This window comes from Globicephala melas, chromosome 5 (genome assembly GCF_963455315.2).
Source record: "Globicephala melas chromosome 5, mGloMel1.2, whole genome shotgun sequence".
In the NCBI taxonomy this organism is placed as follows: domain Eukaryota; kingdom Metazoa; phylum Chordata; class Mammalia; order Artiodactyla; family Delphinidae; genus Globicephala; species Globicephala melas.
In genome coordinates this window covers 118,401,278-118,419,424 of record NC_083318.1, presented here as the reverse complement: position 1 = coordinate 118,419,424, position 18,147 = coordinate 118,401,278, and the positions used below count along the sequence as shown (strand labels likewise).

General features: G+C 43.8%; 1 protein-coding gene across 1 annotated transcript in view; it reads right to left on the bottom strand.

Annotated features, from left to right (window-relative positions):
* The window catches only part of TBC1D9 (TBC1 domain family member 9), a 106,737-nt gene that overhangs the window by 19,544 nt on the left and 69,046 nt on the right, over window positions 1–18,147 (bottom strand). Inside the window, exons 6-13 of the mRNA XM_030845124.2 lie at window positions 17,604–17,811; window positions 11,830–12,036; window positions 10,756–10,926; window positions 9,995–10,145; window positions 6,303–6,517; window positions 4,141–4,258; window positions 2,731–3,016; window positions 2,100–2,229 (exon numbers count right to left, since the gene is read on the bottom strand). Of these exons, the coding sequence (XP_030700984.2) occupies window positions 2,100–2,229; window positions 2,731–3,016; window positions 4,141–4,258; window positions 6,303–6,517; window positions 9,995–10,145; window positions 10,756–10,926; window positions 11,830–12,036; window positions 17,604–17,811 (1,486 nt within the window). The remainder of the gene's footprint in view (window positions 1–2,099; window positions 2,230–2,730; window positions 3,017–4,140; window positions 4,259–6,302; window positions 6,518–9,994; window positions 10,146–10,755; window positions 10,927–11,829; window positions 12,037–17,603; window positions 17,812–18,147) is intronic.

The window sequence follows — 18,147 nt, the reverse complement described above, 5'->3', positions numbered from 1 at the left end:
GAAATGGAGACCAGCCCTGGTCTTGTCTCCATTCTCCTCTCTTTCCCATTAAAAATGGGCCAAGTGCTGACCTCAACAAGACCTTAGCTTATCTGCTGTCAAGAACAAAGCTGAGTTTCCACATACCAAGCTTTATTACTTTGGTCTAGAATTCTCTTTAAAATAAAGGTTTCAGGGGATGTCTTTAGGAAAACAACCCACAGCTATGATAATAACTATTGCGTTCAGTCACATGGGCTCTTTTTCTGGAAAAATAATCATCCAAAATTTCTGACGGAGGACTACCCAAAAGTCCTGGGGCAATGATTTTTTAAAAAATGCATTATGGGGCTTCCCTGGTGGCACAGTGGTTGGGAGTCCGCCTGCCGATGCAGGGGACGTGGGTTCGTGTCCCGGTCTGGGAAGATCCCACATGCCGCGGAGTGGCTGGGCCCGTGAGCCTGGGCCGCTGAGCCTGCGCGTCCGGAGCCTGTGCTCCGCAACGGGAGAGGCCACGGCGGTGAGAGGCCCGCGTACTGCTAAAAAGAATCTGCGAAAACCTGCAAACAATATATTAAATATCAGAGAATGCTCGTGATCTATTTTAAGTAAAAAATGGAATGGTACAAAACACTTTTTGGTATAAACTTATTTTTTAAGTGTAAGTTGCAAAAAATAAAAACATATTTGAAGACTTCCCTGGTGCCGCAGTGGTTAAGAATCCACCTGCCAATGCAGAGGACATGGGTTCGAGCCCTGGTCCGGGAAGATCCCACATGCCACGGAGCAACTAAGCCCATGCACCACAACTACTGAGGCTGTGTGCCGCAACTACTGAAGCCCGCACGCCTAGAACCCATGCTCCGCAACAAGAGAAGACACCACAATGAGAAGCCTGCGCACCGCAATGAAGAGTAGCCCCCGCTCGCCACAACTAGAGAAAGGCTGCGTGCAGCAACGAAGACCCAATACAGCCAAAAATAAATAATTAATTAAAATAAATTTTTTTAAAAACCGAAAAAAAAACCCCATACTTGAGGGAAATATGCTCACAGGATATGGTTTTTTCTTTCATATTTTTCTACAGTTTCTACATTTTTTACAATAAACCTGCATTACTTTTATGATTCTAAAACATACCAAAAATGTTTTGTTTTCAATATATATGGAGTGTCAATGAAAATTTTCTGAAATACTAAATTACCAGTCTTTCTCCCATTCTGAGTTAAGGACACACATTTCTGAAAAGATGTCTGGATCCATGCCGATTTTTTTAAAAGCACCAAATTTTTGGTTCTCTTTAGGAGAGATTTTCCTCACCATTTCTCCCATATCGAGGCTGTTGCTAACTGAAGTGCTGACAGTCGCCAGTCATACGATCCCAAAACATCAGGAGAGGGTCTAGTGTGCTGAGCGGAACATTCATGCTCTTTCTTAATGATCAGGAGATGAACAAACCATGAGATGTTATGGGCACTGAGTCCTGGGGGACGCCACAAACCCCAAGTGCTATGGGGTACACAGGACCGTGGTTCCTTCACCTCTAGACGCTCGTTAGTTCTTTTATGGGATTCAGGACCACATCTGGGGTCATCATGGACCAGGAGGCACCCTCCCACGCCCAGGCCAAGCAATTTTAGAGGAATTCTAGGACTCTGGTTCTTCTCTAGGATGGTATAGAGTATTCTGTGTGTCTTGGATGTAAGAGGATTGGCTTGTGTACTTCCCAGAAGACCTAAGGACTTGGCATGAGCATGGGAAGTGAGCTGATTTGTGCAGGTCAACCTCCCCACGCTTGCTTTCAACAGTCCCTCCTCAACCCACCCAGAGTTGAATAGGAGCTGCTCCTTGATCAGGCTTCAGGGTGGGCAAAGCCAAGAACCGGAGGGCCTGAGCTGGTCATGCCAATTGCTCTGTGGTATAAGATCCATTCAGTGTCCATCTCTGGAGCTCGAAGCCGTCAGCTGGCAGGGAGCTGCTCGCTTCGGCAACTAGCCCTCAGAAGGCGGAGGGAAGCAGGGACGCCCCTGGGTTAGCGACGGAAGCTGCGGCACACGTCCAGCCGAGCCCCTCGGAGCACTCAAGAGTGCTGTGATGCTCGGGCAGGGAACGTGACCTACCTCATAGGAAGTTCTGATGAGTCTGAAGATGTCGACCTCAGGATAGGGCTCCACGTCGTCACTGAGCAGGGAGTGGAGATGAGGGATGGGGGGCAGCGTGCTGTCCTTATTGGTCACACTGTCCAAATACCTGGAAGAAGAAATGAATCTGGAGTCACTGGGAGGTCCAGAGTCAATGAATCTGGAATCCCTTTACACCTGTCCACCCATTATCTGCAAACTCTGCATATCAAAACAAAAGACTAAAATTTCCTTAAGAGCAGAATAAAATTTCCTTCACTCCTTTTTTTTTAAATTGTATTATTTTTTTAATTGAAGTAGCGTTGATTGCCTTCACTTCTAAAGACAAAGCATATGAAAAGAAATGCTCAGCCACAGAGAAAAGTGGGCATTATGATTACCATCAGGCCAATTAAGACTCATGAAACCAAGGAAAAAGATACACGGTAAGTACAGGGAAGAGGACTTCCCTGGCGGTCCAGTGGTTAAGCCTCCGTGCTTCCAATGCAGGAGGCCTGGGTTCGATCCCTGGTGGGGGAACTAAGATCCCGCATGCTGCGTGGCGCGGCAAAAAAAAAAAAAAAATGTACAGGGAAGAAAACCCCAAGGTAGTTTTCAAAGTGAGAAATACCTTCCCAAAACGGTCATGGCCTCCCCATCGTCCTTGCAGTTCAAAAGTTTGTCCACATTTGCGTCCAGCACAGCCAGGGCCAACTGGAATATCACTTTGATTCCTTCATAGAAGAAACAGTCGACAACCACAACTGCACTCTCAAAGGGCATCACGCTGAGAAACAGTGTGAGGAACCAGGACAGGGAGATGGTAGAAATCACACCCAGGTCCTGCATGCAGTCATACAGCTGTGGGACATAGTCCCGGGCAAGTTCCTCGAAGACACCCTGGTCCACCAGGGCACCTGCAGTGGAGGTGGACGCAAAAGGCCATGGGTCAACCAACTGCACCTTCTCACTAATGAACCCAACCCAATGGCTTGACGAAAATAATCCAGTTCACAACTGCTGCTGAGACAGAACTCTAATTACTATGTTACTAGACCAAGGTGTCAGCATAGCCAAGTCACCAGATGAGTTCTGGCTACATCGTCTCTTTCTGGGGTCTTCCTCTCCTGATTCTTTACCACAAAAGAGCAGTAACATGGGAACTCTGAAGCCTGTTGAAAAGGTCAATTTACAAAATTCTCCTGGCACACAATTACTTTTTTTGTTGGCAACATGATGTTTGGTTGGGCATGAAATGTATATCTAAGTAGCCTCACTTCTTGGCAAACGCTTTAAAAAATAAAAAAAAATCGCTCGTCTGGATGCATGGTCCCCACATAGGAATCATTTCTCTAAACAATTGCTTCTTCAATTTAAAAGCGTTCCAGCTGTGGACATTTCTGGAGAGTATTTCCAATGAGTCGAATTAGTGTGCAAAAGTTTAGAAATGAAAACAGAACACAAGAGGGGAGCATAAAGCACACCTTTTGCTACACTAGCAATGAAAAGCTTATCCTGCTAAAGTGAATGTCTAACACTGGAGGGGATTATAAGGAGAAATACCAATAATTTGTTTAAATGCTCACCACCGTTGTTTGCTTTGCAATGAAACCGGTTCTGAAAAATACCTTAGAAACTGAGCTCTGGATACATTTTTATATGCTATTCTGCCCACTCCGTTTTTGAATACTTCTGCTTTCCATAGATTCCATGCTCTTCATGAAAGAACTGTTAAACCTTTTTGGGTTGATGATCTGTGTGCTTGGTGTAGCTCTCACATGGCACAGACTGACACCCACATTGAGTGTTTTCTAAAACAGTGAGACACGTGTATTCTCTCCATGGGGAGAAGCTCCATGGGGCTCCTTTGTGTATAATCTATATTGATTCAAGCCCTCTCATTCGCATCTTAGAAAGCTGCAGTAGTCTGAAACTCTTTTGACCAATGGTGACTGGAAATGGGGTTCCAGCTGGTATCCCGGTTCTAGAAACATTTTCCTGATGAGATAAGGGTTAAAATGTTAACTGCATCCTCACATACCAACCACCCTGGTGTTGTAGTAATCAGGAAGCATGCGTTCACACAAAGCCACCAGGAGCCAGAAAGCTTCCTCCTCTTTGGCATAAAGCAGCAGCACTGATGTGACAATGTTCATGGCCTAAAGGGATGAAAGAAGATGTCATCAAACACATTTTACATTTTAACATACAAGCAATTTTGTTAACCTGAAAAATGACTAAGTTAGTCCCACAGGGGCCAGCATACTTTTTCCTTAAAAAAACAGATAATAAATTTTTAAAGGCTTTGCAAGTACACACACATATTCTTCCAAGTTTTGTCTTCTTTCCAACTCTTTAAAAATGTAAAAGCCCTTAGTCCTTGAGCCTGCTAACTGTTAACAGCCTCCATGAACACCAATATTCACCCCCCATGCACGCAAACCCTCATTCAAAAAAACTTTGTCCAAAGGCTATTTGACAAAGCTTTTAACCTGTTAAAAAATCTTGGTGTTTTTAATCCTTAATTCAGAGAGGTAACCATTTCCTTTTTAATTCTTCCATAATTGTGTCTAAACCAAGTAAACATGGCTTGAGGCTCTCCTCGGGGAACAATGAAACCTTTCAAAGTTGGAGTCCTCGCCCATTATTTCCATCTGGATAAGGATGGTAGTGATAAGTAACAGGGATTTTATTCTAAAGTAACCTACTTTATTAAAAGATATTATCAGATAGCTCACAACCACTCAAGGCTCAACTACTTTAATGTCCTCTTAATTAAAAAGAGGAAGATCAAAAGATAAATATGAACTCTATTATATTAGAAGGGAACTCACTTCTGTACTTCTTTTGATCTTCTAGAAACCAGTAAGTGTTCATTAGGCTTCAACAATATAAATGTCAAAAGAGGAATTTTGGGGACTTCCCTGGTGGCGCAGTGGTTAAGAATCCACCTGCCAATGCTGGGGACACGGGTTTGAGCCCTGGTCCGGGAAGATCCCACATGCCGTGGGGCAACTAAGCCTGTGCACCACAACTACTGAGCCCGTGCACAGCAATGAAGACCCAACTCAGCCCAAAATTAATTAATTAATTATTTTTTAAAAAGGAATTTTGGTCTAATAGGCTCTTTCTTGTAAGCCTTACTCAATAGCTTCCCAAGTGAAATTAGTAAAATTCTACTTGAGAATTCACCTGCCTAGCCCACGATCATGGTCATGGTTAGTGCCTTAGTCATTCAGTCAAGGTAAGTTCTTTCGAAGGTCTACTTGGTAAACAGGCTCTGGACTAAATATTGGGGAAGGGGGGACACAGTGGTGACAAGTCTCACAGGGCACAAATGCTGGGGTCAGAGAGATAGAATAAAGACGTAAAGGTTGATTAATCAATTTGGATGTATATTTAAATTAAGTGCTATCAAAAAGATAACATGTGGTACAGGGAGACCTGTGCTCTGTGTGTGTGTGTATGTTTGTGTCGAGGTGTAAAGGAATTAAGCCTGCTTTATCTTTTAGCTAGATGGTCACGGAAGGTCTCTCTGAGTATGTATGTGGCCTTTACATCTAAGGACGTTATCTAGGAGCTTCCCAAATTGTGGTATCTGTACCTAGTATAAGAGATAATTGTAGTGGGTATATGGGCAACATTTTTTTATACTGAATTAAGCATTTATTTTAAAGTGCCTTAAAATATAACCATAGCATGTAAACGTTACATTCTCAAGGACGTTAGTTGCTTAGGAGATGCAGAGCAAGAGTCCTGTGGAACCTAGAGTCCAGGCCTGGTGTCCAGGCCTGCTCAGGAACAGCTAGTGACCAGCTAGGTCATCAGATGGTGGTGGATCCAGAAAGGGCACTCTTGTCCCCTGGCTGAGAACCTCAGTGCAGTGGTTCTCAGCTCAGGGAGATTTCGCTCTCTGAGAGACATTTATCAACGTCTACAGACATTTTAGTTGCCACAGTTGGGGAGCTCTACTGGCGTTTAGTGGGTAGATGCTATTAAACGTGTTATTCAACAGGACTGTTATTAAACATCCTACAAAGCACAGGACCGTCCCACACAAAAAATTATTCAGTCCACAATGTCAACAGTACCAAGGTCGAGAGACCCTGGTGCAGTAATAGTTCTCTTAACCATAACGCCTTTCTCATTACTTACTGGCTAATAAAACATTTTTTTAAAGTCTCACCCCTCTGTGACATTCACCTGGCAATACCCTATGTTAGGATTTCGAAAAGCATAAGCCGTTAAGACTCTCCTCAGAGCAGCGATGCCCATTTCGTTCTGGAAAGCTGGGTGCTCTGGGAGGGAGCGGTGCAGGTCCCTCTCAATCTCCTCCGTGGCAAGGTTGTACTTCCCCATGGACTTCTCCACGAGGTCTTCATAGTACCCGGGATGCGTGGCCTTCTCGTTGATAGCACCTGGGAAATACCCAACAGACACAACATCAGAAAGCGGAAGCCCCGCCCTTGGTCTGTAACCACAGCTGACTGACCCAGACTCTTCACCTTCCTTCCCCTCAAAGGACACTTGCGAGATAATTATGAAATCCCATGATGACGTGTCTGCTGCAATCACGGCCAGATTGTAAGTTCACTTCTGTCCTCCTTCCCTCTTCTCACTCCATAGTAAGCGGCTGTTTAAAAACCTCCCTACAGGGGCTTCCCTGGTGGCGCAGTGATTGAGAATCCGCCTGCCAATGCAGGGAACATGGGTTTGAGCCCTGGTCCAGGAAGATCCCACATGCTGCGGAGCAACTAAGCCCGTGCGCCACAACTACTGAGCCCATGAGCCACAACTACTGAAGTCTGCCTGCCTAGAGCCCATGCTCCACAACAAGAGAAGCCACCACGATAAGAAGCCCACGCACTGCAACATAAAGTAGCCCCCACTCACTGCAACTAGGGAAAAGCCCGCATGCAGCAACGAAGACCCAACACAGTCAAAAATAAATTAAAAAAAACAAAACAAAACAAAACACCTTCCTATACTATATGATATCACTTATATGTGGAATCTAAAAAATAATACAAATGAATGTATATGCAATACAGAAACAGAGTCACAGACACAGAAAACAAACTTATGGTTACCAAAGGGGAGAGGGAATGGGGGAGGGACAAATTAAGAGGATGGGATTAACAGATACAAACTACTATACATAAAATAAATAAGCAACAAGGATTTACTGTATAGTACAGGGAACTATATTCAATACCTTGTAATAATCTTAATGAAAAAAAATCAGAAAAAAGATAACTGAATCTCTATGCTGTATACCTGAAACTAACACAATCAACTCTACTTCAATAAAAAAAGTAATAATGATGAATTAACAAAAAAAAACCTCCCTAAGATAGAGGTTTCCAACCTAAAAACTGTGTTCCAAGGAACTTCCACAGACAATCCTGAGGGGCTTCTCAGAGAAAAAAAGGGAAGTGGGCAGAGAAAGCCGAACTGAGGCCTCCCCGGCCTCTGCCCTCCCTCAACCAAGCAGTTTTGCTTGTATTTTATTGGGGTTTTCCTTAGGATTTCACTTGAAAAAGGAGGGTCTGCTTCTCAAAATAAGTTTGAAAACTGTTTGCTAACGCATAAGCTTTGAAGGGCTCACAAACAGCCATACTGAGCGGTTGGAGGAAGTATTAGGACACGTGGAGGATTTTTAGAATTGCAGGGGGCGGGGAGGGTATTCCCGGCAGTGATGAGCCACTGCTACGGAGGGGAGTTCCTCAGTGCTGGGGATGACGATGGAGAGGTGGGTGAGAATCACTGCTTTGAGATATTTACATTTTATGATTCTTAAAGGCAGAAAAACTCTGGATGCAAACATTTGAATCTAAATCTAGTTAAATATAATTTACCTAAGTATAAATTATATATACATACACACACATACATAAATATATACAGATAAAAATACACATACCTATATGTACATATTATATAATGACTAGACATATATATGTTAAATATATATATATATACACTATACACACGTATTTAATGACAGGGTAAACTGATTTGTGTTTCACTGATTAGAAATTAGAACCCTGGGCTGACCCAGTCCTTGCCACAGGGGGTCACCCGGAGAGCCAGCCTCATCACTCACACTTGCCCTGGAAAGGCAGTCTGGTTGACGGCAACTTAACATTGGCTTTGGCTCTCTTCTCAAGGGAGATTTGCAAGGATTTCTTGCCATCTGGCCTGCACCTCACTTCAGTGGGTACAGAGAGCCAGGCCCTGGTACAGTGGTCCTAAGAGTTATGGGAAGCAGGGCAGGACTCAGGCGGGGCTCCCCTGCTGGGGGCTGGGCTCTCCCCGTGGGTGGGCTGGCCTCCGTATGAACCCCACGCCCTGTGCACTGGGTGGAAATATGGGCTCAGTTCTCTACCCAACAGAGATGGTGTGTAGACCACATCACCCTTTGGCCTCACATAGCCCATCACAGTTAAAGAAAACGCTGGGTCTAACACTGAATGTGTCTTTATAACAAGGCTGTGGACTGTCGTATGCTGTTTCCCCGGCGGCTAACGTGTTTCATTTTCATCTAAAATGTGGCTGTAAATAACTTCCAATTGGAATAAAATGAAAATGGAATTTTTTGTTTACTCTGTCAGCGATCTGAATCAGGTTGTCAAGGTGACCTGTTCGCCACACACAAGAAAGACAGCAGACTGGATGGTAAGGATCTTCTTGGGCTGGACTGGTAACTAGAAATGATTTGACTCAAATTTGCATTTCTAAATGAGGAGCTACGGCTGCTCTATGTAAAGCAAATGAAAAACAAGACGTGTAAATGAGGATAGAACAAACTAGTTTTACATGAAACAGATAAAGCCAATTATTTTTCAGGATTCTATCCCCCTACTTCTGAGATATAATATATCTCATTATAGGCTATTGCCATTTATATCCACTTTTAGAAAGAGCTACAGGTGTTATTTTTTTCAAAGGTTTTCTTATAAGTCTGGTAACTATGCTTTTAATTTTAATGTCATTTTTAAAATAAAAGGTTTTGATAATAGTGCTTGTGTCAGATCACCTCACATTCAAATAAAACTTTTCACATGGGCCTATTTAAGACGATTACATTTCAAGCTTCTAACCAGATAAAGTAACTGATTTATATATTAAAGACTGGTGACACCCAAAGGAATGCTCTGATGTTTGTGACAGAATAGATCCCTGGCATACACCGGATGCTTAGTCTGGGAGGAAGGATGGGCTTAGCCCGAAGGACCTCTGGCTTCTGTAGCAGGGCTCAGAGGTTTAACCTGACAGTGTTGTATTTGGGCATGAGCCTGGCAGTGGGCCAGCGAGGATGGACACAGCTTTCCCATGGGTCCAGGACGCGTCCCCCTCTGTCCTTCCCGGCATCTCCAGCTTGGAGTGTATGATCCAGGAAGGCTTTCGTTCCCAGGGCTGATTCTGGCGTCTCTTCCTGGTCTCCAGTGATAACCAGCAAATTCAAGAGGTGGCAAAAATCAAGGAGAAGCTTCTTCTATTCCTTCATTTCTACCCTCTCCCCCATCCCAACGAAGACTTTGACGGAGTGCCACACTTAAACATCCTCAATGAAGCTGACACAGCTGGGAAAGGACAGAAAGGACTCCAAGAATCACAAAGAATTACACTCTTTTTCTTCAGTCTCCGTTTTATCCTAAATAGAGTTAGTGAAGGAATAGAAGAGGTTATGAGGACTCGAGGGATGGTATCTTCAACATCTGGTCTGTTGAATACGTGTCCTGTATTTTTACTGAAGGAATTCAACACTCTGGCAAGGAACTGTGATCTAGCACTGAATCAGGGGGTGACATATTTGAAAGAGCCCTGATGCACGATGGAAGGCAGAAGGGCAGCCCCGGGGTCCCCAGCTCCCACCCCGAGCCCAGCCATACCTGAGAGCAGCAGCCAGAGCTCCCCGCGCATGCTCTCGGGTACGCCCTTCAGCACCAGGTCCCGTGTCTTTTCCGTGCGGTACATGCAAATCCCTTGCCCGTACTCAGCAAAGTGAATCTTCCAGGCTTGCTCTTTCAAAAACTCTTTGGCCTGAAAGGGATAATGAAGCAGCACTACATCCCAACGTACTTCGACAATGGTTAGGACAAGTTCGATGGAAGGTCAGAACTTTCCCTGGTGAACGGAGCAGTTAAGTTCTGGACAGAATTCATGAGAACAAAGAACTCAGATTTTCTCGAGTCCTTGCCGGATATGACACATGTATGCCCGTGGATCTGCCACGAAATTTTCTGTCCTAGAGTCAGAATTGTACTTACCTGAGTCAGCAGAATGCAAATGATATGTATGGCTTTATGTCTATACCTCCAAGTGAAACAGTGGATGTCTTTTAAACGTGGCCTGAGACATGATGTACTTATTTGTTGGCTGACTTATACAATAGTTAAAAACAAGACCAAAAAAGGTCAGCTGTACCCTCTAGAACATCTCCTTCCATGATGAAGCCACTCTGAAACCCAATGACATATAACCATGTCATTATATGTTATATTTATGTCATTTGTGTTTCTTCAACAAAATATCCTTTACTTGTAGGAAAATATCTATTGACATGTTGATGAGTTTACTTTTACTTAAAAAGATTTTTTCAACGTTATTGTTCTAATATAGAAAGTTCCGGGCAAGAGGAGGCGGCACCCACCAATTTCGGGTTGAACTCCTCGGGAGACCGCCGCCGATACATGGTCATCAGGGTCTGTGTGGCCGTGGGGACGCTGTTGCCATTGAGGTTAAACTGGCGCTCGCCGTCAGCATCGGAGCTCGTGCTTCTCTGGGGACTGGAGGAAACGAGGCTGCTGGGCCGAGAATACACCTGCCGATGCAGAGAGCAACAAGATGCTGGAACCATTTTGGCTACAGAATCTACTTCTTCAGCGTCCTCTGGACAGACATCGATAGTTATGTCATGGTTCCTAAGAGGTTTCTTGTGATGTGACAAAATAGGAGAAAGGCAGCAAACCAGCACTTTGATGGGGATTAGATGGGGTCATGGGCCACAGAGCTTCAATGCCCAAAATAGGTTTCCTCTGTATTTTAGATGCATTTTTACAACAAACTGGTTGGCCACATGTCTCTCTGATTAGTATGCATGCAAAGCATGATGTGGTTGAATCAACTGCTAATGGGATCACCTCCCTCACCTCCTCTCTAGCTTCTGGTGCCTCAGAAATGCCTACAGAAGCTTGGAGCAGGAAGACGGGGGCAGGCATGTTACTCATGAGCTCACCATTTTTGCCATGTATTTTCGCTGCTAGTAAGTTGCTCTCTCACTTGAGCTAATTACATATCTGTCAGGGCTCCAGTTCTTTGGATGTCTAGGGCTTAATTCAATAGGGATACAATTCGTATTTTATCATCATCAAATCATCATAATGATGTTGTATTTCAGTTCTGAGTGACCTCTGTACCATTCCCAACAAGGTCACTTGTATATAGACCAGAGTCACTTGCTATGTAACCAGGACAAATTACTTAATAATGCTTTCAACAGTGAAAGAAGAGGGATAGACCAGATGATCTCTAAGATTCTGTCCGGCCCTATGATCCCAAACATAAACTCCATGAGATTTAAATGAGATACTGCTCTAGACATCAGAGTAGGTGGTCCATCTTAGCACAGCTGCAAAGCTTCAAGATCAGACTAACAGACAGGGAGGTGCACCCCAGGGAAGAGTAAGAAGATGAACCAAAACACCTGCAGGTGCCTTCCACAGACCTCATCATCTGAACTGTTGTAGCTTCCTGCAAACTCTTTGTCCGAGTATATTTTGGAGGTCGTCTGTTGCAGGAAATCAGAGATCCTCTGCACTAGAAAGTCTCTGTCTCTCAAATTGGCAAACAGGAAGGTCATCCTGTTCTTGGTGCTGATGGATAAAGGACTGGGGAGCACGCTGGAGCTGTCTGCCTTTTCTACAATCGTCACCTGAAAAGAAACAGGACACCAAGAGTATTATTTTCCAGGGATTATCCGACAGCAACCTCTGAGTAGCACTGAAAAGAACACAACACTCTTAAATCTCTGTAGAAACCTCCTCTATTTTATTGAGGCAAGTTTTTTGCCCCCCCAGGAGACATTTGGCAACATCTAGAGGCACTTCTAGTAGTCACGAGTGGAGGGTACCACTGGCATCTCATAGGTAGAGGAAGGGATGCTGCTAAAACATCCTGCAGTGCACAGAACCCAGGACAGCCCGCCCCCATCAAAGTCCGGCCCAAGATGCCAATAGTGCCAAGGTTGAGAAACCTTGCTGTAAAGGAATTCTTTGATTTTCATTAAAATTTAATGGAACCATAAGAGGAAGGATTCCTAGCTGTTGCTTCATCTGTAAGAGACAGAAACAACCGATGACACTGGGCCCTTTTACCAGCTTAATGTGGGGATGGCTTTCAAAACACCACCAATCCTTCAAACATCTCATTTAGACTCCAGGGCTTTGCACCCCTCACCTCTTGCCACTTCAAAGTTTTAAAGGCTCGATTCTGAACAGACATGACATAAACAGCTTAACTGCAACCCCATCTGCATTGGCTGACTGTGTGTGTGTGTGTGTGTGTGTGTGTGTGTGTGTGCGCGCGCGCGCGCACGCATAGCATGTGTGGTGAAGTAAGTCTACCATGTCAGGAGAAAAGTAGGAAAGAGGGGCATGTGTTTTAGCTTTGAAATGACGACATATATTTGGTGGCTTATAATACGATTTTCATCAACTGGAAACTACGATAAATGCATTCCAACTTTTTTCTTAGCACATTAGGAAGAAGATCTCAAGGTCAGCCCTAGATAAATGGTTTATTTGCAGCAGCTCTGACTCTGTAGAGTTAAGTTTCTTTCCCTTCTTCATTTCCACATGTAAGCAGTCTAGACAGGTTCAACTTCAACCTCTTCATCAGCATTTTCATGTGAAATACATTTCCTCCCAAGCAGAACTTTAAAAATTTTTCTCCCCTTCAAGGCTAAGGAACTTCTTGGAATTGTCTAAAAAGTTGCATGGTCCCAAGTGCAAACAGATATTACTGGGGTCCAAAAAGGGAAAAAATTGCAGGACCTGTCTTCTGTTCTCAGACTTCATAAATATGTACAAGTTAGATATATACTTACACTTTTTTAAAGGAATCTCCGAGATACCTGGAGTTGCACATAAAAGTGTTTTTTTTTCCCTCAATGCAAAAGAAGCTAGAGAAACTGGGGGAAAGAAACCCAACTTCTTTATCATGAAAAGGATTTTCCCATAACACTTCAGACATGTGTTAAACACGCTTATTTTAAAAGACTGATAAAAACTTCCTTTTCTCTCAGTAGATTTTTTGATTCTTTTAGTCACCAGGCATCTGAGATTAAATGACAGATGTCAAGGGAATTAATGGTTCAAGTTCTCTGCCTAAAACACAGACATCATGTGCATCGTGATGGAGTCAAAGTGGAAAGTCCTGTATCTAGCAGGATCACGAATACAGAGACAGCAAGAAAGCTCTCTCAGAAAACCTAGGGAGGTTCCCACGGGTTACAACCTATTTTTCACTGGCAAACGAGTTCTAGTAGAATTCTACCCCATAAGCTTTGTGCCACCAGGAACGGGCAACAGCTATATCTGAATATTCTACAGAATAATGAGACACATTTTCGTTACCAACTTGGGTTATAAAATAGATCAAATTTAATCAAATCTTGGTGTGTCATACGGAACACTTACAAGGTAATTTATAATTGAAAGAAAAGAGAGACTTTATCTGGAATCTCTAATGAGAACCCCGATGACTTCACTTTATCCTCCTGCTTTGCTGCCTCAGTAATTTCTATAAAATCTACAGCAATATGATTCTGTGTAAACATTTAACACGTATCGATTTGGTCTACCTTAAGTCTGTATGTAGAATATATATTAACAATCTCCAGTCAATATTTCTACTTATTTATAAAAAGTTAAATAAAACAACAATTCCTAGTCTACACAATCCTAAAAGTAGCCGTTCCAAGGAGGATGCAGTGTTCCCACGGAGGGTCCTGCTCATCAATCAGCTTAACTCAGTTCACAGACACACCACCTCAAACAGACCTGGATGGAGGGTGGGAGCCTCGTCCTAGTGTTTTTCTGTCATTATCATACCTAGAGGTAATAAAAATTACATTAAGTCCTTTGCTTCTTCCATTAGTCGAGGTTCGGGATTTACCATGAATATATCTCAGCGATTCATCAGGTTAAAGGACAGGGCACTGCTGTCTCATTGAGCATTTCTTTAAAGCTGCATCCTCCAACCACAACACTCTTTATTATTTTTTTTTTTTGCAGTACGCGGGCCTCTCACTGTTGTGGCCTCTCCCGTTGCGGAGCACAGGTTCCGGACGTGCAGGCTCAGCGGCCGTGGCTCACGGGCCCAGCCGCTCCGCGGCATGTGGGATCTTCCCGGACCGGGGCACGAACCCGTGTCCCCTGCATCGGCAGGCGGACTCTCAACCACTGCGCCACCAGGGAAGCCCAACACACTTTATTTTTAAATGCTACCTCTACCATTGTCCCTCTTCTGACTTACCCTGAAATATGACTGAATGATCTTTGCGCTACCGCCTGCTGGGGAAAACTAGCAAGCAGAAGGTGGGCTGAGGACATGAACCACTATTCTCTCAATTCCCCCGAACTCTCACCATCCTATTATAAATCACACTAAAATGTACACAGAGCACCTGGACCAAACCGGGAGGTGGGGAACAGGAGAGAAGACGTCTGGACAGCAGCTCCCAGCCCCTCTCTGCTCCTGAGTTCTCTCTGGATAAACAAAGTGATGATTCACTCAGATTCATAAATGACACATTCACGGTACATTCTTAATCCCAGGATGGGTTTCCCTAGCCAGTCCAGGTCACTCTGCTTTACTATGTTCAGGTAGTACTTGATGAAGAAAATTTTTAGTAGAGCAGCCTTGGTGATAGGTGTTAACTGGACTTATTGTGGTGATCATTCTATAATATATACAAATATCAAATCACTACTTTGTTCACCTGAAACTAATATGTCAATTACACTACACATACACACACACACACACACAGAGTTTAGTAACTCCCTAAGACAAAGTTTGCTGGAAAAAGTCATGAAATGCCTTTCAGAGCCAATTGTAAGTCCTGATGAATTTATCCATCTCAGAATTCACTCCCAACAATTCCTGGCCTCCAAATGTGTTATAATACCACTTAGTTCACCCTATAAGAAGGAGAACTAGATTTTTCAATTGCTTAACATTTTGCATTCTTTTTGATCCACCAATTAAACTTCTAGGAACTTATCACTTAAGGAAAATTATACATATGATTGGGAGAAAACTAAAAACAATGCAAAGGTCCAAGCACAGGTAACCTAAAAAGAAGCAATAAATTATACATATCCATTAATGGAATAATATGCAGTCGCTAGAAGTTACATGGTAAAAGAAAATTTTATGATACGGGGAAAAGTTTAGTGTACACCCACTGTTAAGGGAATTAAGAAAAAAATAAAAATTCTTTATGTTTTATATCTAAATAATATAAATGACATATACACAGCAATGTACAGAAAGCCTGAAAAGCTGTACAGCGGAATGTCAACATCGTCGTCTTCGAAGGGTGGGATTAGGACTGAATTTTGTTTTCTTTTTATTTGTAGTTTTACTAATTTTCTGTGATAATGATACAATATTTTTGAAACAAGAAAAAACAAACAAAATTTGCTTACATAAATGATTTTGTTAAAAAAAAAAGAAAAGAAGGCAGAAGGAAGCTTGAATCCTTTACTATAGAGAATCTTAATAAAGGGTCAATCTTGATTAAATAGCAAAGCTTCTAACCGTCTTAATTTCTAGAAAAGGACCAGAGTAAGTTGAAAGTTACCAGGTCAGAAACTGTGGGTCTGCCAGCCCTTGACATCCTAACTTTGAGTTGCTTCTCAACCCCAAACAGCAAGGCTTCCATACAAGTACCAGAGCAATCTATCACTGTGAGGACACGACAGAACACACCTCCACCCCAGATACAATAAGAATGTTTCTTAGTCTTCACTGTCTATGGGCATCAGCCTGGCACTCTATTAAAATACAGACTCCCAAACTTGCAGTGATCCAGAAGATCTGGGGTGGGCTCAGGAATCTGCCACTGTGGCCGGCGGTCCCAGTGGTTCTAATGCAAGGAATCGACAAACCGGACAGATCTGAACACTTGGCTTTCTGATTCACAACCTAGACTGTCTCCTCTGAAGACCAAGCTGCTCAGGCTGTGAGTCAGGTGTAGTAACTACATTTTCTAGCTTCTGTATTTGATGTTTTCACATCTTGGGGCCTTTTTGACCCAGAGTTAGCCAACTCCTGGAGATAGTAAAGGTCTCACCTGTGAGCAGGCCTTTTATAGGCAAACCAACCAATCCAAGCCCATACCCCACTGACCTCCTATATCTGCTCTCACACTCAGGGCCACATTCACCTGCCCTCATCACCCCAGGGCCAGGTACCAGACAACTAGGGGTAGGCCCTCTGCCCTGGAGCCTGCCAAAATTATTCAGCTCACCAATCCTAAGCCTGCTTACCCTGCCTCGCCTGTTTCTTCCCATGGAAACCACAATAAAGGCTCTTGCCCATGTTTTCCCCAGCTTCTTTGCCTGCTGACTCACCCTGGTGCTTCCCTGCGTGGTCCCCACGGCATGGCGTGCTCCCCCTAGTGGAATCTGTGAGTATAGCAAGCAATCTTTTCAATGACAGTCATCTCCTGCTCTGTTGGCCTCACCTTACCTGAACAAGAATGAAATCTACATTTTAAAATACCAGGCTGTCTCTGGAAGAAAATATCTCGCAGGTCCCATGGTCACTTAGAGCAATGACAACAAATAAAAGAGTGGCATGGGACTTCCCTGGTGGTGCAGTGATTAAGAATCCGCCTGCCAATGCAGGGGACACGGGTTCAATCTCTGGTCTGGGAAGGTCCCACATGCCGCCCGTGCGCCACAACTACTGAGCCTGTGCTCAAGAGCCCACGAGCCGCAACTACTGAAGCCCGTGTGCCTAGAGCCCAGGCTCTGCAACAAGAGAAGCCACTGCGATGAGAAGCCCGCGCACCGCAACGAAGACCCAACGCAGCCAAAAATAAATAAAATTTTAAAATACATGAAAAAAGAAAAAAGAGTGGCATGGCTTCCCTGGTGGCGCAGTGGTTGAGAGTCCGCCTGCCAATGCAGGGGACGCGGGTTCGTGCCCCGGTGCGGGAAGATCTCACATGCCGCGGAGCGGCTGGGCCCGTGAGCCATGGTCGCTGAGCCTGCGCATCCGGAGCCTGTGCTCCGCAACGGGAGAGGCCACAACAGTGAGAGGCCAGCGTACCGCAAAAAAAAAAAAGAGTGGCAGATTCCACCAAAGAATTATGAACACTCACCTATGGTTAAAAGCCAACTCACGGCTGGTAAAAGATACACAGAAAAGTATTACCAGTAAAACTCTTAAAATACCCTAAAAGTTCCATTTTCACCTGCCACTTACCTCTCGGAGTGGGATAATGAGGCTGCACAGGTTTTCCTCCTTGCTGGTAAAGCAGATGTAGTTTGTGGACACAAACATCTGCCCCAAAATGTGCATTTTGTTGAATGGAGTCCAGAGGGTGCAGTCTGTGTGGCCATCTAATTTTTCATCTTTGGGCAGCCGGAAAAGTGCACGGTATCTCTCACTCTTTGCCCTGGCATCCAGATCGCTGGAAAGCAACAAAAATAACACCCCCCACAAAATAAAATTTCAGTACCTCTAAATGATGCGGCAATGGAGGTTCCCCAGCCCATCTTTCCCCTCCTCCATCTAGTGAGACTTATTCCTACCTTCTTGGCTTCCTACTGGCGTTAACTCCAAACTATGACCCAAAAGTATAATGAAATTATTTTAATGTATTTAGGTCCCTTGTGCAGCCATTTTGCAATCAGTATCTCTGAATGTCAAAGGATCTTAGGAAAACAAGGCCTGGCCAGGAAATAATTCTCTTTCTAAAAGAATACAGTAATTTCTTAAGAGATGACTACATTTATCCATGACTCAT